We start from the raw sequence: 21774 nt of genomic DNA, 5'->3' as shown, positions 1-21774 counted from the left end.
TCCCTCACCTGTAAAAAGGGGTTTGGTAGGTAGTCAATACACCTGGTTTTGATTGTTTGGACTTCCATTTTGATCAACAGGTACCCATGCCATACTGGTGTTATTAAATATTTTTAATACTATTCCTAGTTCTTGGCACATAGTAAACCCTCAAGAAATGATGGTTATTATTACTCCTAGAAGTTCAAAATAGAATAAAATGTGTATACCCATAGGTAATTACACATCTGTACTACACATTAACAAATAACTACACATAAGCTACTTAAAATGGCCACAAAATTTGTTAATTTTTACACCTCTGAGAATCAATAAGTCACCAATCTGTAAAGTTCTGAGTATAATCCTCTTCTACAAAAAAAAAAGGCAGAGAGTCATCAAAAAATCTACAAACAATAAATGCTGGAGAGGGTGTGGAGAAAAGGGAACCCTCTCTGCACTGTTGGTGGGAATGTAAATTGATACAGCCACTATGGAGAACAGTATGGAAGTTCCTTAAAAAACTAAAAATAGAACTACCATACGAACCAGCAATCCCACTACTGGGCATATACCCTGAGAAAATCATAATCAAAAAGAGTCATGTGCCACAGTATTCATTGCAGCAGTATTTACAATAGCCAGGACATGGAAGCAACCTAAGTGTCCATTGACAGACGAATGGATAAAGAAGATGTGGTACATATGTACAATGGAATATTACTCAGCCATAAAAAGAAACGAAATTGAGTTATTTGTAGTGGGGTGGATGGACCTAGAGTTGGTCATACAGAGTGAAGTCAGAAAGAGAAAACAAATACCGTATGCTAACACATATATACGGAATCTAACACATATATATGCTAACACATATAAATGGTTCTGAAGAACCTAGGGCAGGACAGGAATAAAGATGCAGACATAGAGATGGACTTGAGGATGCAGGGAGGGGGAAGGGTAAGCTGGGACGAAGTGAAAGAGTGGCATGGACATATATACACTACCAAATGTAAAATAGATAGCTAGTGGGAAGCAGCCACCTAGCACAGGGAGATCAGCTCGGTGCTTTGCAACCACCTAGCGGGGTAGGATAGGGAGGGTGGTAGGGAGACGCAAGAGGGAGGGGATATGGGGATATATGTATATGTATAGCTGATTCACTTTGTTATACAGCAGAAACTAACACAACATTGTACAGCAATTATACTCCAATAAAGATGTTAAAGGAAAAAAAAAGGCAGAGAGAGAAACTATATAACTTCTGTGTCTCAATGTACAAAATATCAAAACACCCTAGTCTGTGGAAATATATAGGCCTATGTGTTTTATAGCAATATGTCTATGCTCAAAGTGTCATGAAGAAAAAGACTAAATATTAAAATACCTGTTTGTAATTACTTGTCCTCAAATATTTGTTTTAAAAATGAAGTTTAAAAAATATTACCTTTTTCCTTTCAGAAGGTATGATGCTTTCAGATAAAAAAGGGCAAGTAGCAAAGGAGTTACGGAAATCTAGGGCTCGCTGTAGCTGCTCCTACAAAAAGAAATACAAAATAATTTTAAAAAATGATTTGAAAATCAATTTAGAATGACAGTAATCCGGAATCCTAACTACTTTCCATATTCTGGCCACCTCAACAATATTTTAGTATTAAAAAGAGTAGTTTTTGTGTCATCTTTACTTACTCGGTACGTGCTAATAACAAAGTGTGTCCTTTGGCGAATTCTTTCTGGTTGTTGTAAAGGATGTGCTGAAATAGGAGGTGCTTTTTCAAATAAAAATTCAGAGCCACAGGGAGAAAGCTGCAATCTGGAACCATCAACATATTGTACCTCCACTGAGTCATCTTCATAAAGTACTATTTGCACTTCAGCCGCCATTAATGTGACTATGGCTAAAATGTCCTTCCAAGGCAAAGGCTGAGGAAATAAGAAATACAGTAGCACCAAATAGTTCTCTTCATGTACAAAAGTTCTATCAAAATAAGTGAACATAAGCAAAACACAAAATTGCCATTGCATTTACTTTTGTTGAATGAAAAGTGATTATCTTGCTATACACGCTTATGTGATCTGAATGCCTTCATTAACCCCAAGGGCTCTACTTCAGTGTGGAAGATAACTGAGAGGGAGATGGCCCACCAAGTTATAAATGCCCTTATCATTTTAGTAGCTTTACTTCTGAAGTTTAACTTCTGAAAATTGTATGCTCGGTATCTCATTTCAAATAACAAGCAAATTCCATCTTTGCAAAAAGAATACAGCAAATCATTTGTAGGACATGTAAAAGGCAGGCCAAAAGTAACTATTAGGCCTAAAGGAAAAGAACACCTGGATTCTTGCCCCTAGCCTGGCATTAAGGAAGTAGATCCATGTCACGACTCAGAAAGCTAATTAACCAGCTAGTGTCTTAGATTCATCCTTATTTCATTGAATTCAATTTCCTCTTCTTTACCTCTGAAATGTCTCTGTATTTTCACTTACGCTTTCCATATAGGTATGACGGAAGGGGAATGGAGGGCTGGGTTCCACCTCCACTAGCTCATAGCTATAAACCACAGGTTGGCTGGGTTGGTTGTTTCCTTATTTGTAAAATGGGGGTAACAGGATCGTTGTGAGGATTAAATGAGACAACATGTATGACAGTGCCAGTAGTGTGAATGTTGCCTTGTAGGAACTCAGTAAATTTTATGATTCTTTCTAAAACTAACTCCATCCCCTTCTAGGACATCATCTCCTTCTGTTACTCAGGTGATAAAGTTTCACCTGTCAGAAAAAAAAAACTTTCCATGGATACCACTTTCCCCAGTTTACCTCTATTTCCTACCAATAAACTTCTCAGGTATAGTATCCACTCAGTGTCAGCTTTCTCTCCCAACAATCTTCGATGAATTGCAATCCAGCTTTCTCCTCCACCTCTCTACTGAAATTGTTTCACAACTGTTACCAGTATCTTCCTATACCCAATGACTTCAGTCTTCACCCTACTAAACTGGTCAATGTGTGACAATGTTGTCTATCTTCCCTTGCACCAAACTTCCTCTTCCTCTGCCTCTTATTTTTTAAAAAAAAGGGTGGGGGGTGCGCCATGGTCCCTCCTCCACCACCCCCTCTATATCTATTGCTCTTTTTAGTTTAATCGTTCCTTTTCTTCACCATTCTCTCAAATCAAGGATTCATCAGCACCTGACCTTATTTAGTCCCCATTTCATCTCTTCTTACTAGATACACTCATGTTGCTTTTATGCTCACCCTTGCTTTTTAAAAAAAATCTTACCCCTTTTCAATGTATATAATTAGCTACATATGATATAGCCTATAATCTTTTGCAGAATATGTCAGCATATAAGTAAATATTAAACCGATATTAAATGAGCTCTCCTGAGGAAATTCACACAACTTTAATCATTTTCTTTCTCTAGAGAACTTCCAAATCTACCTGACCTCTCTCCAGAGCTTTCAGTTGCCTGCAGGACCTCTCTTCATGTCCCTGTTCCACAGATACATCAAACGCCACGTGACTAAAATGGAACTTAATCACTCCCACCAAAAGCAGACTTCAGTAATACCCCCTAATTCACTTTCACTCAACTCCCTGGAGGCCAGTCTACAAACAGTAGCTAGAGGGACCTTTTAAAATAAAAATGAGATCTAACCCTTCTTGACTTACAACCCAACATTTGCACTTAGATAAAACCTGAATAATTTTTTTAAATTAATTTATTTTATTTATTTATTTTTGGCTGCATTGGGTCTTCTTTGCTGTGCATGGGCTTTCTCTAGTTGCAGCGATCGGGGGTTACTCTTCATTGTGGTGCGCAGGCTTCTCACTGCGGTGGCTTCTCTTGTTGCGGAGCACAGGCTCTAGGCACGTGGGCTTCAGTTGTGGCACACCGGCTCAGTAATTGCGGCTCATGGGCTCTAGAGCACAGGCTCAGTAGTTGCGGTACATGGGCTTAGTTGCTCCTTGGCATGTGGGATCTTCCCGAACCAGGGCTCAAACCCGTGTCCCCTGCATTGGCAGGTGGATTCTTAACCACTGCACCACCAGGGAAGCCCCAAACTCAAATTCTTAACCACAGCCTATAAAAGCCATACAACCTGCCCCCATCTACCTCTCCAATGTCATCTTCTACCTCTCCAATGTCATCTCCTAACCCTCTCCTCCATGTTCAGGACAACTTAGCTACGCTGGCCTTTTTAATGTTTTTTAAGAAAGCTGTATCACATGTCAGAACCCTTGCACTGTTCCTTCTGCCTAGCATGTCCTTTCCCTGGCTCATCACATGGCTGGTTCTTTGGCACCGTTAATATCTCAGCACAAATTTCTAACTTCCTCAAAGGCCTAACTTGACCAGTTAAAGTTGTTCCCAACCATCTCCCAATCACTTTTTAACCATTTCATCGTTTTTCTTCATAATATCTATTACTATCAAAACTGTTCTATTTATTTACTTGCTTTTAGTCTTTTCCCACTAGGACATAAACTCAATCAGAGCAGGGCCCTCATCTGTCTTATTCACAGTTCTATCCCTGGCACCTAAAACAATACTTGGCCAATAATAAGGGTGCAATAAATTTTTTTTAATGATAAATATATAAGTAATATATAAGAATATATAAATGAATTTTAAAATTCTTGCTCCTCCTGAATTTGCAATTTGAGTTAATGGCATCTCAATGTTAGCAATATTTGATTTCTCAGTGGTTCCCTTTACATCCAAGTAACAAGTCCTGTTGATTTAGTCAGTCTCCCCCATAAATCTGGCTCCTCCTTTTCCTATTTCAGGCCTCAACTTTCCCCTCCATTCCTGTAGACTGTCTGGGACCTTTTTCCAATTTTTCCCCTCTCCAATCCATTTCCAGTACTGCCCTCACAAGTAACTTTCCACAACCCGACCATACCAACCGCTTTACATCACTTGTCTACATACTTGTTAAACGGCAATAAATATTCATAGCAATAAATATATTTATATTGCAGCTATACGTATCATATATATGCATGATATCAACTTGCTATTTCTGAAAAAAACAAGTGCAGATACACAGTTGGAAAACATATTTTCTGATAACAATTGGAAAAAGGTCTTTATCTTTAGCCAAGTTTTCTTTTTTTTTAACAGCTCATTGGGGTATAATTGTTGTTTAGATTATTTAAATAATCAAGCATACACAAGAAACAGTAGAAATGTCTAAAGTTCCTGGCATCATAAAAAAAAAAATCCAGCTCCAACCTAAATTTCCAGCCTCATCTCTACTGTCCTATTCCTGTTTGTGTTCTCACTACCCAGCACATTACATCCGAGTACATTTAACGATCAAAAAGCCACAAGTTTGTTCTTGACATAAACGGGAACCTCATTTTTCAAAATGCGCTATCTAGTTACAGAAAAAGCCTCATCAAAACAACAACCAACATCTTAAACTCACACAGCAAGCAGTTCTGAGCTGAAAAGTCGTGGAAATGAGGACAATCAACGGCCCTTGTGCTTTTGATTTGCCAAAATGGTCGGAGTAGAAACGTCTGCGCCTGCCCACGATTGCTTCTCGAGGAATTTGTCTTGAGTTTAACAAATTACCAGCAAGTTATGTTTCTCGATGAAAGAAAACAATTATAACCGAAAGGAATAAGGCCACAGGGAGAGTATTTGGCGGTCTTTCGTCGAGTCAGAGGAGCGGAGGAGCAGCAGCAGCAGCAACAGCTCTGACCCCGCAGAGGAAGCGATGGCAAACAGCTGCGATTCAAACCTTCCCGCATCCTAGAAAAGCCGCCCCACTTTACAAATGAAGACCGGAAGTCCCGACCTGACCGCGCCCTCCGCTCGCATTGGGGGGCGGGACCGGAAGTAGGGTAGGCGGGGGCTCCCAGTCCGGAAGCTGGTCCGCTCCTCTCCGGTTTTTACTTCCGGTACCCCACAAGGAGCTGGTCTGACCTGGTTGTTTCAAGCCTGGTTGGGACTTGCATTCTGATGGTCTATCCGAGATAGCTACAGAGGTATAATTTAGTGGAGTAATGCTTATTTAAATAATCTAAGCAATTATACGTCAATAAAGCCGTTAAAAAATTGGGCAAAGATAGAGACCTTTTCCTAGTTTGGTATCAGAAAATGTCTTTCAACAGTTTCTCTGCACCTTTTAAATCTTTTTCTACAATGGCAAGTGGACGCGTCTGCTATATTTATTTATTTCCATTAAAACAAGTATTTATGGAGAGCCTTTTACGTGCCGGGCGTGCTGGGGATAAAGCAGCGAATGAGACCCGGGTTGAGGATGGGGGCTGGAGATTAACTGGAAAGAAACGACTGGACAATAATTTGATCACAGTTGTGATAAGTGTTCCTAAGATAAAATACAGAGGTCTGTGGGAGTATATAGTGGGCAGACCTAACCTAGACTGAAGAAATATTTTCACTGAAATCCAAAGGCTAAGTAGGTGTTAGCCAAGTAGAGGGGGAAAGTGTTTCAAGCAGAGGTAACAGCCTAGTGTTAAGGCTCTGAGGCCCAAAGGAAAGATCTGGCCCCTTAAAAGGGCTGAAAAAAAAGCCAGTTTGGTTTAAGAATGATTAAAGAGAAGAGAGAGGCTCTTCTTAGGGGAGAGAAGCCTGAAATTGGGCTATAGAGGTAGGTAGTACAGATATATGAATTATGGACTTTATCTTAATAGCAGTGGTAAACTATTACAAGGGCTTTAAGCAAAAGGTGGCAGCCCTAAGGGATTGAAGTATAGCTCCTTAAATTCATCTCCATTTTTAAAAGTCTTATATGCAAATTGACCTCAATCTTATGTAAAGTGTAATAAGGGCATCCTCAGACAGCCATGTTTTCATTGATCTGTAACATCAGTTTTATTACACAGTGCTAACTTAGGTCCTATCCAACTCCCACCTTTTCCCCCTCCATTGTATAAGAACCTCCTATATATAAATTCTGTCTACTACAGAGGGGTTTTGTGGTGCTTTTTGTACTTTAGAAAAATTCCTGGAACTGCTGAATAGAGAGTGGATTGTAGGATGTGAGAACAGACGCGTGGAGCCCAGTAAAAGGCTTTTGAAAGAGCAACAGGAGAGTTGATGGCAGTTCAGACTCAAGACTGGACAGTGAGAATGGAGAGCATAGCTCCAAGAAATATTTAGATCAACTCTTTGGTCTTGGGGATGATTTAAGTGTAGGAGTTAAAAACAATTCCAGGGGTTTCTGATTGGGGAAAGTGAGTAGGTGTCAGTGCCATCAATGAGAGGGGAATGTAAGAAGAGTAAACTTAGGGAATAGTATGACAAATTTTGTGAGACCTCCCAGTGGAAACAAGTTAGTAAAGGTCTAGAATCAGGAGATTAGAAATAAATATGGAGGTCAATGGTGATATATGCTAACTGAAGCTTCAGGAGAAGATGAAATAGTCCAAGGAAATTGTGACATGAGAAAAGAATGCTTAGGACTGAGCTTTGAGGAACACCAGTTCTTACAGATTAGGTAAGGGAAAAGAATCCCCCCAAACACTGAGAAACAGCACAAAAGCTAGAAAGCAAGCTATTGTATTCTAGATGCCTGGGTGTATTCAATTTTGGTGTCTTGCCTAGAGAACAAGCTAAAGAATGAAGTCTTTATTCAACTTAATGACATGGACATCATTATTGACTAATGAGGTCTGTTGTATATAGTGGTGGCAGAAGCTATAGTGGGTTTGAAGAGCAAATGGGTAAGGAAATGGAAAAAAATGGGAAAACACTTGAGAAGTCTGACCAGGAACCAAAGATAGGACTGTAGTTGGAGAGAAATGTAAGGGCCAGATTTCTTTTGATGAGAGGAATGGCATGGTCAACAGCTCATGCAAAGGGCCGATGCAGAAAGATTTTTAAAAAAATTACAGACCAAGTAACAACAGAGTTCATGAGAGGGAGAGGGCATGGGATTCAAGCACATGTTGAGTAACTGGTTTTTAATAGGTGGAGGGATACTTCTTATACAGGAAGAGGAGGAATGAAGTACATGCAGATGCATTTGTATACATTTGTCTGGTGGCTTTTTTTTTTTTTTTTCCAGTGAAGCAAGTCTTTAGGGAATAAAGGGGCAAGCAGAGTAGGGAGGGTTTGAATTAAACAAGAGAATGAAGAAATAGTAAGATTACAGGCAGCACTGACAGCCTAAATGAAGGTGGTGACTCTGAATTTATAGCAGTACAAACCTACCAGAAACATGACCTCCAGATGCTTGGATGCAGCAGCAGTGTCCAGTTCATCCAGGGCTGGCATTTTGCTAGGCTTACACACTACAGCAGTAGCATACATGACCTTAAATTATTTACATCTGCTAAAGTCTAGTCAGCCAAAGACCACCAGGCTCAAGCCTGTAGTCTGACAAAATATTTGACATGTAAGGAAGGAAGCACACTTCAGAGGAAACACAAATGGTGCTCTCCACAGGGGGAGGAGGGCGTCATCGTTGTAAGGTTTGGGTTCCTGCTGAAGAATTCTGAGGAAGCTCTAAGGGAAGAGAGACCACTTCCTGGTTGGATGCTGTTTCTGCACAGGATTAGAAGCAGGGTTTAACTGAGGGACTGGCTGTTATCATGAGGTGAGTGCAGTTTAGCAATTGGGTATCCCCAGTAAAAGATGGGTGAGGATAGCAAAGCAGGTCTGGAGGCATCATTGTTAACAGAGCAGTGGTCACACAAAGAGGTGGTCATGGCCTTGGGGAAAAATGTTTCCTGTTAAATTTGCAGCTGGCTTTACCTGTGTCTGTCCTCCCAGACTGATTAATAGGCAGGGCTACTTCCTTCTTTTTCAGTATGAGCTAATTTTCAGTCCTTCAGTCCTGGACAGGTTTTTACTCTTTTACACCAAGCATCCTCTCTCGATAAATGTGACGATTTTTTTATTAAACAAATTACAACTTAATCCATACTCTACTGTCCTCCCTACAGGTAAGATTGAATGAAATACCTAATCATAGAATTGCCCCTGCTTTCTGACAGCATCTAAGCTAGAGTGTACCTCCGGTTTCTTAGGCCCTCTCCCAAATTATCCAACCAAAGCCCAAATCCTGTAAGTTCTTTTGAACACCCTCTTACTGACATACCCCACAGTTCCCCATGGTGTACATTCTGCCTCACGACAACAAGTACTAAACCCAGCACATTCAGGTACAGGTATGGTCCTGATAGTCCTTGGCTGAAGAGCACTGACAATACAGAGGGTCTGAGTTGATGACACAACTGCCAGGTTCAGACTAATATTTGCACTTTGTTACCAGACACAAGACTAACATTCACTGGCACCTTTGTGTCCTTGCTCATTAAAGATTTGTACTAATAGTCCCTGTTACAAAAGACTTACTGATCCATATTTCTGTTGAAGATATGGCAATCCTAAAGGCCAGCTATCGTGGCACACGGCCAACTCTTCCTTTCAGTATGTACTGTTGCAGCTTTAAAGCATGTCCACACATTCTTTGAAGGCCTTCTATCTGATACAGCTTTATAGCAAGCCTCTCACTTAGAACCAAGACACTGTAGCAGAAGTAATGCTGCACGCAGCTTCCAAGGCAGCTTCTTCCAGGTCTTTTGCAATGGCCCCTCAACACCCAGCTACCATGCTGCAAGAAGCCCAAGCCATGTGGACAGGCCTTGTGTAGGTGGGTCTGGTTGAGTGATGGCTTCAAGTCATCTCAGCCCGGTCATCAGCCATGTGAGTCAAGACGACTCCAGAAGATTAGAGCCACCAGCTGTTGGAGCCACCCCTCGTCCTTAGTTTTCCCAGCCGAGGCCTCAAAACACTGCAGGATAGAGAAAAGCCACCCCTATTGTACCCTGTCCAAATTCCTGAGCCACAGAAGCATGAGCATAATAAAACGCTTGTTGTTTGAAGACACTAAGTTTGGGTGGTTACTTAAGTAGCACTAGTAATTGGAACATACTGATCCTGCTGGTAGCTGTTTTGAGTACAGCAGTAGTTGGTGACAATGAGCTAGCAGATAAAACTGGGTGTTTATGCACAGAGCGACTGGGCAAAGTTTAAAGTATATTCAGTTAGCATATTCTTGGCCCCAGTCTAATGTCGGGCCCCTTCCCTACACCCCCTTCCCCCTATCCCTCAGACTTACAGTGAGCTCAATCTTTAGAGAATGGCAGATTAAAGTACTAGCCACCATGTTAGGAGCCATTCTGAAAAAAAGAGTTCTGACTATTACAATTTCCAAAAGCCCCAATTACATATATATTTCTCTTTTATAATAAGGACGCTAAAGAATTTTAATGTTTTATAATTGCTGTTTTTTTCTGAGTAGGTGTATATGTTATTGAAACTCTTGTTCAAAGAATATCTTCTATCCTAGTATAGTTTCTCTGATTTCAAATCTGAACTTTATGATGTCATGTAAAAAAGTTCAACAGAAACTCTTTAAAATACCAGGATACCATCCAAAAACTTAGAGGAAACAAAACTATTTAAATTTTATTTTTAAAGTCTAATTTTAATCCAGACCAAACAAACAAGCAGAAAAGTGAGAAAGCTGATTGTATAGGCAGACACAGATGTACCAAATGTAAAACAGTGGGTTATTAACAGAACTATTTACATGCATATTTACAAGCAATCCTTTTGTACATTAAGTTTTACTTTTAGTTAGTTGGAAAAAGATTTTTGACATTGGTAAAAATATTAATTAGGTAGGGCTGAGGTGGTACCACATTATAGTAATAAAAGTATTAGAAAAGTGATTCTCAAGGTATAGCAATTATAAAGCAGATGAAAACTTGAGTGACAAAGATCTAGTAAAATTCTCTAGTAAAAAAGTCAATGCAACTCATGCTATAAAACAAAAATGAGAAAGTCATATAAATAAAGCAGAATAATGTTCCAGGCTTTAGGGTAGTGAGGTTAGGTGAAAAAAACCAATTCTAGAATTGCAATAAATCCTCAGTGAAGAATCCTGGTTGTTTAGTTGGGAGTTCTTAGTCTTTTTTTTTAAGCCATTTTAAAAGCCCTTGGTCTCAAATAGCATCTGGATATGTGAATCAGTTGTTAATGATATATTCTAAGACTTCAGTGCTAAAGATATTCATGATTCTGATTCCTATTTGAAACTCAATTCATTGAGACACTAAATGTAAAACTAAGTGAAAGCTATAATACTCATATCTAAAAAAGGATGCTACATTTTGCAGTAATATATATTTCCAGGCTAAGAATTTTTCCCTCAAGAAAAGCAGAATTTAAAGGATAAGCTTCTAACCAGCTAGCAAAATTTACTTTCGACATTTTTCATTTTTTTCAAAATCGATTTTATTGCAGCCAAAACAGTGGAATTAACTGTACATAATAAACTATTATATATATATACACATTTTAAGTTATAGGGAATAAAGTTTATTTTGGCAGAGAGTGTTAAACAAAATTAAAGTTGCATACATTAGTAACATAACTCAACATCCTTAATTTGGTATAAGTGTGACACATTTTCTTGCTTTCCTGTGTTCTGCTAAGTCACCATAACCTAAACTGCTTTATAAAATTGATATGCTGAAATTTAATTTTACTGTTTTCGCTTACGCTCTGATTCCAAACAAAACTTTTCATAAGCTTCTTCTATCTCTGGGTCCATCTCATCATCAATATCATCCAAGTATCTGTGAAAGAAGCATATATGACAAGTTTAATGTTTTTTAATTCAGAAAATGTCTAAGATACTACGCCATGAAAGTAAGTATGTGTCTCCCCATCCCCCATGACCCTTTCTACCAATATGTGACAAAACTATCTTACCAATCCTACCAATTGCTGATGGGTCTTTCTCCTTCTTCCTCCCCCATTTCTAGTACAAGGCCATATGTTGAAATGCCACAAGTTCATTAGGGCAAAGAGAATATAATGCTTACCAAACAAAACTTTAGAGGATAACCTGAAATTCAATGCCAAGGACAACTTTAATTTCCAGTAGTATACTGTCGGCAGGGCTGAACCTTCCTAATTGTGCTTGGAAGCCCATCCCTGTATTTTTTTCTATTAAACTAGTACACAAAAGTATGTTAACATTAGAAAATCTTACACTGACATATAATTAAAATGTTACTACTTAGAGACAGAATAAAGGTGGTTCATTTTTTTTTAAACCTACAACACATGAGAAGGGATAAGAAAAACTGAAGTCACAGACTTAATTTATTTCCACCCTCCACTTATGAAGAGGAGAATCCAAGTAGCATGTCCAAATTCACATGAATTGTTAACAGAACTGGAACTAAACCTCACAAGTTCTTGGTCCTTCCATATACAAAATGCAGTACAATCTAACGATAAATGAGTAATACAGTAAAAGTTTATTTTATTACAAAGAATGGCAGATGAAGATTGAGAGATGAGAACAGGACTATAATTTATATATGTCTATCAGTCCGAACATTTTTATATAATTATCTATGTTTTAATTTTAATCTTTTAACAGCTAAGCTTTGAGCCTTTTACTATGTGCCAGGGGGCTGTCTCAGGTATTTATGTATCTCATTTAGTTCTCAAAAAAACTCAAGGAGGGGTCTACTATTCCTATTTAATAGATGGAGAAACAGGCACAGAACTTACCAAAGATCTTACAGCATTAGAGTTACTTATTTAAAGTCTTAGGTATAATAATAGTATTTATTTTATAAAAACTAATTGTTTGAATATGCTACATTAATAGTTTTTCCACCTTAGCTATATTTAATTTTCAGAACCAGTGTTTTCTCTAATATGATTTTCTGAAAATTTTTGGTAAATAACTACTACATATATACCCACTATAACACCATTAAATCAAAATGCACATTCTTTCATCATCTTTTCTAGTCTAAACTCCACCTACAAACTGTGGCCACAGAAATTTCACAAAGAAAACGGCTAAAGATGAGAATTCCCTGGCAGTCCAGTGGTTAGGACTCCACACTTCCACTGCAGGGGGGCCGGGTTCAATTCCTGGTTGGGGAACTAAGATCATGCTGGCAAGCCGCGCAGCATGGCCAAACAAAGCAAAACAATGCCCCCCCCATAAAAAAACCCCAAGAAACAACCCAAAAAACCCCCAAAAAGAAAGCAGCTAAACAGAACTTACGGATCACCACCCCCTGATAAATCTGTTCCATTTTCTTCATAATCTGGAAAAAAGTCTTCTCTTTCAAGTAACTCTTGATATTTCTCTTGGTAATCTATAAAAAATAAAAAATTTTAATGCTGAAAAATATTCATATGAAATGGCCAGTTATCCCTAAAAATTTTTTTAATATTATGGCTTTTCATTTAAGCAGATACATTTAAATAACATTAAGGTTCCAACTACATATTTAAGAATATCTTTTACAAAACTTATATTCTAATTGGCTTGCTTTATTTCTCCCCGCCCCCAAAATATGCTCATAAATTATACAGTTGGCCCTTTAGGGTCACTGACCCTCCACACAATCGAAAATCCACATATAACTTAGCCCACCCTCCTTACACACGTTTCCTTTGTATTTGCAATTCAACCAACCCTGTGTAAGTACTGTAGCACATATTTAGTGAAAAAATCCACATATAAACAGACCTGTGCAGTTCAAACCTGTGTTGTTCAGGGGTCAAATGTATATTTAATATTCCTCTAAATATAAGATGGAAATCAAAGCCACTGTGAGCATAACAGAGTACATTTCACACCCAGTGTGCATGCTGTTTACATTCTCTGCTGCTTCTTTCCATCAGACAAGATATTGTCCTAACTTGTTGGGGAAGAACATGTTTCTTCCATACTACTGTTTTTCCTTCCACAAGGAGGGATTTCAATCAAACCTCCTAGTTTCTGGCTCCCCAATTACTCCTTCCCAAGGAGGTAAAGTGAGCTACCTGGCTAGCAGGTAAGAGCCATCATTGCTTGAAGTTTCTCAATCAGAGGAGGCTAACCTAGCAAATGTTCTGAGCATAGGAGATTTTCTTTTCTTCCCTCTCCTTAGAGACAGCTGGAACGTAGATACCTGATAAATGTTTCAGCTATACTATCCCTTGGTTGGGCTCTTCTAAGGCAGTAACAGGTGATATTATAGTTCTCCGCTCCATCTGCCAACTGTCTTAAGCAGAGTTACCGAGTATCTTTAAAGATTAGCATGTGTGTATGAAGTCCTTACCTCTGAATAATATAATGGGTCAGTGTATATTAAAACTAGTTATCTTACAATTAGTTTCTTGTGAACAACAGCTACCTCAAATTTTGAGAGGATGATGTAATTACATTTAACTCGACAGAGACCATGTTTTTCCAAGATTGTCAGTCTCTATAAAACTCTAATTCTAGCTTAAAGGGTTAGTGATATTTTGATACCCAATCTTGGCAATTTGGAGACAATTTTAACTATAAAACCTTTCTGCAACAAATGCTTAAGGCAACAGATAAAACATTCTTTTAAATATACGAATGAGTTCACACACACACACACACACACACACACACACACACACACAATCAAGTCACCAGATGACAGAAACGAGAAGGGAACTGAAAGCCATACATAACTACTGCAGCTGGGAGGCTGATAGACCAGGTGGTATTATGAACAAAGGGCTTCGATTTTAAAACCCACAGAAGGTCAGAAAGCAAGGCCTTGAGTCCACGTGAAACAGAGAGATGGAATTCATGCCCCAAGTCCATCTCACCAACACAAAGGCTGAACATTCAAAGAACTGGTATTGCAAGCAAAAGGTTAACCAAGGAAAAACAAAAAACACCTCGGTGGCAAAGGGAGATGGCAAAGAAGCTTGGTTGTCTCTGCCTGGGTTTGGAGGGAGGACAGAAGTACTCTGAAGAAACTGGTTCCCCAGAGAATTTTTATGAATGGGCCTGCACTTCAAATTTCTATTATCCACGTAAAGAATCCCTACGACAAGAAAATAGAAACTTGTTCCAAGCCAGTATTACCCCTGTGGCTCCTGGCACAAGCAAATATAAACCCCCCTTTGGAGAGATGTTCCTACAATCCAAGCCACAAGTTTTTATAAACAAAAACAAACAGGCAGTTAAAACGCTGGAGCTGTCATGAAGGGCCACAGTATATGCAACTTAACTTCAAATGATTTAGAAAAAAAAAAGTGAGTGTGGAGAGAACAAATTATAAATGGAGTAAACTGTTGAAGGTACATCTGAGTAAAAGGTAGATGGATGTTCTTTGCACAGTTTTTACTTTTATAACTTTACTGTAAGTTTGAAATCACTTCCACAAAAAAAGTTTAAGAAAGACAGTTAAATTTGAGATTGCAAAAAAAGAACACAACATAAATCATTTTGTGTATGACAATTAGAAATAACAGTAGGATTAGAATTAAAAGAAAACAAAAGTATGAAGCAAAAATAAGCATGTTTAGAATGATGACAAAAAAAGGACTCAAAACTTTAAGATCAAGATACTTTGAACAAAATGCAGAAACAAAATTCAGTTTGAAAACCAAACTGAATTTCTATAAATAAAATAGTCACTAGAAATAAGTAGGAAAAACAGATTGGACAATGATGAAGATCGAAGAACCAAAATGAATCAAGGTAGCCTCAAAGAATAAGGGAAGAAGGAAAATTTGTCTCACCAGACATAGCAAGATTTACAGTAGGTAAGAATAATTAAGAATGCAGTATTGGTGTCAAGACAAACAAGAAGATCCACATTCATGGACACAGGAATAAGACACAAATCTATAGGGAGTTACATGGTACACAGAGGAATGTTTTGTCCAAGAGAGGAAGGATGACCTGTTACTGAGATGAGTAACTATAGAATATTTAAGTCCTAGCATTTACCACATATAAAAACTAGCCAGATGGATTAAACACCTAAATATAAAAAGCAACAAGGTTTAGAAGACAATGGAATTTGATCATAGTAAGTCACAGAGAGCACAAACAAGACTTTAACACTCAAAGCTTCTATGTGACAACACATGAAACGGAAAGACAGCACATACTGGGAGAAACTAAGGATCACTTTCCAGGCCATGTAAGTAATTACAAATCAGTAAGAAAGACAAATGATCCAACAGAAATACAGGCAAAGGACACAAACAGGTGATTCTCAAACAAAGAAATCAGAGGTCAATAGAAACATGAAAAGAAATTCACTACCACTAGTAGGGAAATAAAAGTTTACAATTTCATACAAACAGACTGACAAAAAAATAGGTCTGGTATCAATAAGTGTTGCCAACAATGGGAAATAGGAACTTTCACATGTTGCTGGTGGGAATATTAAGTGGTATAATCATGATGGAAAGCAGTTTAGCAACATTTAGTGAAGTTGAAGATGCATGTAGCCTATAATGTAACAATTCTACTTCATTACTCTAAAGAAATTCCTGCATGTGCACAAAGATTCTTAAAGATGTTTGCACAGCACTGTAGGTAGTAACGAGTGTGAACCAACCAACCATCCACAAGTGGGAGGGGATCTATAAACTGTGGTTTACTATGAGTATGTTATTATTTGGCATTTAAAATGAATGAACTAAAGCTATATATATATCAATCAACATGAACACCAAAAATACCGAATAAAAAATAAGTCGCAAAAAGACGTGCACAATAAGGCACCATTTAGGTTAATACTGCTGTGTATGGTAACACCTATCATTTACAGTCATACATGAAGTAAAAAGACAGCACAAGGACACCAATGTCAGGACAGTAATTACCTCTGTGGGGGGAAGTTATGGAAGGACTGGACTTGAAGGTGAGGTATCAATTATAGAAACAGAGAATGGTTATTACTATCTATAAAGGGTTTTATTTCTTTGAAAAGACCCAAAGTATATATTGATAAGTGAAATTGGTTCAATCTTGACAGTGAATCAATATGCCCTTTTTTGTGTGTGGTTTCAATATTTTTGAATATTTCATAATTTAAAATTGAGAAGTTAAGCGGTTCTTCTTTCTACCACTTTGTGCTAGAGGCATAGGACAGTCAGTGCCTGCTATCCAGAGGAAACAAATGGGAAAATTCTGATAAGCTGGTTGTAAGTTTGTTCAAAGTGGGGAAATGTTCTCTTGCTCACAGTGCAGTTCTGTTTATCACAATTAAAGCACTCATTCTATAAAACGGCTCTTTTCTGGGAAGGGAAGTGTGCAGAGATTTAGATTTTAATTAACTGACCCACCAAATATTAGTAAGATCCACAGTTCTTAGTATCTGCAAGTATTAACCTGTACCAATGAAAGCTGCTGACTATATAGTGAACTACAACCATCTTTCCCTTCTGCTTTAACTACCTGAAAGTTTAGAGTATAAAAACAAAATATTAGAGGAAATATAAAGTAAAAATGCTTGCATTTAATTGAGGGATCTTCCAATCCTTCACTGTTAGGGTGACAAGACACTATATACTGAATCAAATGTTTGATGTGAAATGGTTCCAAGTGGTAACTGTAAGAATATTCTAGTGAGACAAACCTTTACCCTATATTTTAGAACGATGTGAACTCTTCAAAATGCTACAACTTTGTGCCAGTGAGGGTACGGTTTTCTGTAATTTACTATCTTACCAAAAAATGGTCAGAAAATGACTGAGACAACATACCTGGATCAGCGGCAGTGAAAGGAACACCATCAGATGTATAAAATGTTGGCTCATTCTAGGAGGAATCAGAGCGATTAAAACATGTTATCATTTCAGAATTGCTTTTTTAAAGCACATTAATTGAGCATGGCTGATTTCATTCATCTGTACCTGATAATACAAAAACAAGCAAAAAACTAAATTCCTAGCAGCCATTTTCATTTCACTGGGAAAGTCTATGGTCTTCAGATTACTATTCTATTATCTCAAGTTCTTGTGGGTCTAACCCCACCGTCTGCTGCCTGTCACACCCTTGGTGACTTGGTGCGTTGTGCGCTGTGATTTAGCGTCAGCTGATTTTTAGTTGTGGTTCCCACCCCCTGCAACCATTTTTTTCTTTAAGTATTTCCAAGACTGGATTGTAAGAGCATTCCTCCATAGTTTCTTTCTGTTTGATCCTGTCGAGAGCTTCAGGGCATCACTGGCCTGGTAACCATTTTCGTTTTCTTAATTTACTTTACTACAAAATGCCAAGTAAAAGTTTGAAATGCAGGCCTTTGATCATGAATTCTCTGGAAAAACTGCTTTGAGGAATCCCTACACTCACCCAAGTCCAAGTCAAGCCTTATTCATTTCCCTTGCCATTGAATGGCTCTTTGTCTAGTCTACCCTTTCACTGAGGATTCCTTCCATGGCTGCCATGTGACTCTAAGCCAGTGAAAAGAGTTATTAGGTATTAAATTCTGAGATAAGTTTATGTAACTTATCTACAAATTGCCAAAATTGAATTCAAGCAATAACCAAATTTAAAATGCAAACACTGGCATACCATAAAATAATTAGGATCATTTTCAGGTGTTGCTTCCCTGTATGTTGAAGTTGCATGGACTCTACCCCAGTTACTTGACCGGAGTTCTACAAGCTTCAAGAGCATCTGTTTTACATCTCTGCAGACAAAAGTTGAAAATGAGTTAAAACGAGCAAGTGTCATCGTGCTCTAATATATCACAGATGCCTAAAACGTTGTTTCAAAAATTTAACATGCTTTGATATTCTAGACATTTCCTGTAATAACACAAATTTATCTTTTTAAAAAAATGCACATCACTCCTTTACTATACTGATCTGGAAAAAAGGATTTAGTACAGTTATGCTCAAACGCGTACTGGGCCCAAGTGGCAGGCCAAGCAACTGGAACATGATTCAGAAATCTGGCACAGTGAAAGACATACTTGGACGTGATCAAGAGGCATTTCACTACCATAAAATAATAAGGCAACGGAGGGATTCTAACACATGTGAGAGGATGAACTCCTACACCTTGGAAATCAAGGAGCTTATCCCATGTTGGTGTAAGGAATGGCTCATTTGCTGATGACCACACGTGGGAATATTTCAACAGTCATCAGAAACCCCAGAAGGTTTTTTTTTTAATTATGTAATTTTAAAATCTACAAACAATAACTGCACTGTTGGTGGGAATGTAAATTGATATAGCCACTATGGATAACGGTATGGAGGTTCCTTAAAAATCTAAAAATAGAACTACCATATGACCCAGCAATCCCACTACTAGGCATATACCCTGAGAAAACCATAATTCAAAAAGAGACATGTACCACAATGTTCATTGCAGCACTATTTACAATAGCCAGGACATGGAAGCAACCTAAGTGTCCATCGACAGATGAATAGATAAAGAAGATGTGGCACATATATACAATGGAATATTACTCAGACGTAAAAAGAAACGAAATTGAGTTATTTGTAGTGGGGCGATGGACCTAGAGTCTGTCATACAGAGTGAAGTAAGTCAGAAAGAGAAAGACAAATACCATATGCTAACACATATATGTGGAATCTAAAAAAAAAAAAGTTCTGATGAACGTAGGGGCAGGACAGGAATAAAGACGCAGATGTAGAGAATGGACTTGAGGACACGGGGAGGGGGAAGGGTAAGCTGGGACAAAGTGAGAGAGTAGCATTGATATATATACACTACCAAATGTAAAATAGACAGCTAGTGGGAAGCAGCTGCATAGCACAGGGAGATCAGCTCGGTGCTTTGTGACCACCTAGAGGGGTGGGATAGGGAGGGTGGGAGGGAGACGCAAGAGGGAGGGGTTATGGGGGTATATGTATACGTATAGCTGGCTCACTTTGTAATACAGCAGAAACTAACACAACATTGTAAAGCAATTATACTCCAATAAAGATGTTAAAAAATTTTTTTTAAATTATATACTTTTTTGTAAAAGTAAATACAACACATAAGCACCAGGATTGATCCCAATCTTCTGCAGGCAGGGAGGAAATATTTGTTTCAATTGCCACGCATATTACATTCATTCTCCACTGGAATGACTAGAGCCACCCAGTCACCTGACTACAGAATAATACAGGACTGGCCCCTGGGAACATAAATAGGCTCTCTTGTTTTCCCTCATGGGTCACGCCTAACATGGTTCCCCCCAACACTTACTCAAGCAGGTCCTTAGTAATAGACAAAGCATTAGCAACCCCCCCCGCCCCGAATTACTTCCTGTCCACCCTCTTGGACAAGTCTTCCCTTGCTTGGACTGACAACCCTGCCCCAGAGGTGCCATTCTGACTAGACTGCATGAAGGGAGTGGGTACAAGAGAAAAAAATGGCTAATATGAAATTGGGAGCCACTGGTCCCCATCTGGAGCTACAACTTACAGATGCGGTCAGTTTGATATGTGTAGGGGAGAAGTGCAGAGGAATGGGATGGGCAGGGAGGGTGTCCTTGGGAGTAGTTTGTCTGCTGCTTGCCCTCCCTTCTTGGCCTTGCCCTGGGCAGCCACAGAGTCCATGGCTTTACACACAGTCTCCTCATCCCCCAGGAACTGCACAGGTGTGACGGGCTTCATGTTCTTGTCCAATTCACAGTCAGCAGGCTCAGCTCCATGATAAGCTCTTCAGAGACCCTCTCTGCTTGACAATGCCCCTGGAGGCTGGTGCCACGGGCTACAGCCAATACCCGTTTCCCCTTCTTGATCTGGGAAACTATTTCTTCCTTCCAAAAGGGCAGAGCTCTGGTAATAGTATCCTTCAGACTCTCACGGGAGGGTAGCTAATATCCAGTGAGGTCTCCATGCCTTCGATTCTCACTGACGTTGCTGTGGAAGGGATGACTGGGCTCCACTGGAGGTAGTGGGACTTCAGAGGAGCGCCTTCAGATCTTCACTGGGCCTCGCTGCACTTGGCAGCGGTTTCTGCTTTACTGAGGCCAGAGCCCTCACTGCCGCCCACTGAGGAGCCTGTCCTCGCCTCTGAGAGCCGCATTTGGTCAACGGCACCCAGCACTGTCCAGAGGGTCTGAAGTGCTCTCTTACGCACTGAGGTGAAGTCTACATGCTCGCACCCCACTGCCTGGCTCCTGCTGTCTTTTTTTTTTTTTTTTTTTTTTAAGACAGGCTTGAAATTTATTCCATATAACTGTGGCTATATATGGTTCTTAAAGGCAGTGCGATCCTGCTAACACTTTTATACCTCCAACTGGACTTACAGTAGTACTTTACCCAAATATTTATTGAGCTTAAAAGTATAAATCATTTTATTTTTTAAGGGACTCATATTCCCACAGGAATATCTTAACTTCTTCCATTCATAAGCATAATTGAAGAAAAGTGGCTAGGTGAGCAGAAGCCATAGGTTAAAAAAAATTTCTGTAGATTTCTAAAGAGTATTCTGATGAAGCACAACAGATTAAAAACAACCCCAAAGAAAAAGCAAGGAATTGAGATCCACTGGCTATCTATATTACTTCTTTTCCTACCTGCTGCAATTTGCGTCTAGGACAACATTTTCAATTCTCTGAATAACTTCTTCCATATCAGTCTTTCCTTTTTCCTTCCAGGCATCTTCTAAAACTGACCCTGTCAACTAAAAAAGCAAGTATCAGTAAAATAAAGAATTCAATAAAGTACAGAAATTCTAAAAAGATATTAGTAGCAGTTCAAGCATTCTTTAAACAAGATGAATTTAGCAAGTTAAATATTCCTAATTATTTTTTACCATCTAATATTCAGGAATCGCTATACTTTTTCTTGACAGGAAAAAGGAATGAACTATAGCAGAAGTTTTATCATAGGCTTTATAGGCCAATGACTGTATGGCATATTTGCTATATGACCAAGGCTATAAAATTGTAATCAACATATCACTTTTTGAAATATGCAACATCCAACAAGTGTAGAAACTCAGAATTTAAAAAACACAATCAGGAAAAAATGAGTT

At 38.7% G+C, this 21774-nt stretch overlaps 2 protein-coding genes and 1 pseudogene across 4 annotated transcripts in view; all 3 read right to left on the bottom strand.

The window, feature by feature from the left end:
• The window catches only part of C3H5orf34 (chromosome 3 C5orf34 homolog), a 33653-nt gene extending 27889 nt beyond the window's left edge, over positions 1–5764 (bottom strand). Inside the window, exons 1-3 of one of the 2 annotated variants that reach the window (XM_032627853.1) lie at positions 5413–5764; positions 1666–1899; positions 1424–1513 (exon numbers count right to left, since the gene is read on the bottom strand). Coding sequence is in view for 1 of the 2 variants with exons in the window: in XM_032627852.1 (XP_032483743.1) it covers positions 1424–1513; positions 1666–1860 (285 nt within the window). In the remaining variant the exon portion in view is untranslated. The remainder of the gene's footprint in view (positions 1–1423; positions 1514–1665; positions 1900–5412) is intronic. The other variant, XM_032627852.1, reaches the window with a different exon arrangement.
• Positions 5765–10422: 4658 nt separating this feature from the next.
• PAIP1 (poly(A) binding protein interacting protein 1) overlaps positions 10423–21774 on the bottom strand; it is a 29097-nt gene continuing 17745 nt past the window's right edge. For both annotated transcript variants that reach the window (XM_032627523.1, XM_032627524.1), the window contains exons 7-11: positions 21314–21420; positions 18343–18460; positions 17535–17589; positions 13063–13156; positions 10423–11605 (exon numbers count right to left, since the gene is read on the bottom strand). In XM_032627523.1, coding sequence (XP_032483414.1) covers positions 11512–11605; positions 13063–13156; positions 17535–17589; positions 18343–18460; positions 21314–21420 — 468 coding nt within the window. In that variant the 3' untranslated portion in view covers positions 10423–11511. The remainder of the gene's footprint in view (positions 11606–13062; positions 13157–17534; positions 17590–18342; positions 18461–21313; positions 21421–21774) is intronic.
• On the bottom strand, positions 20112–21142 carry LOC116750535 (annotated as a pseudogene).

This window comes from Phocoena sinus, chromosome 3, assembly GCF_008692025.1.
Source record: "Phocoena sinus isolate mPhoSin1 chromosome 3, mPhoSin1.pri, whole genome shotgun sequence".
NCBI lineage: Eukaryota > Metazoa > Chordata > Mammalia > Artiodactyla > Phocoenidae > Phocoena > Phocoena sinus.
The sequence above is the reverse complement of the archived record's forward strand: the minus strand, read 5'-3'. Positions and strand labels throughout refer to the sequence as shown.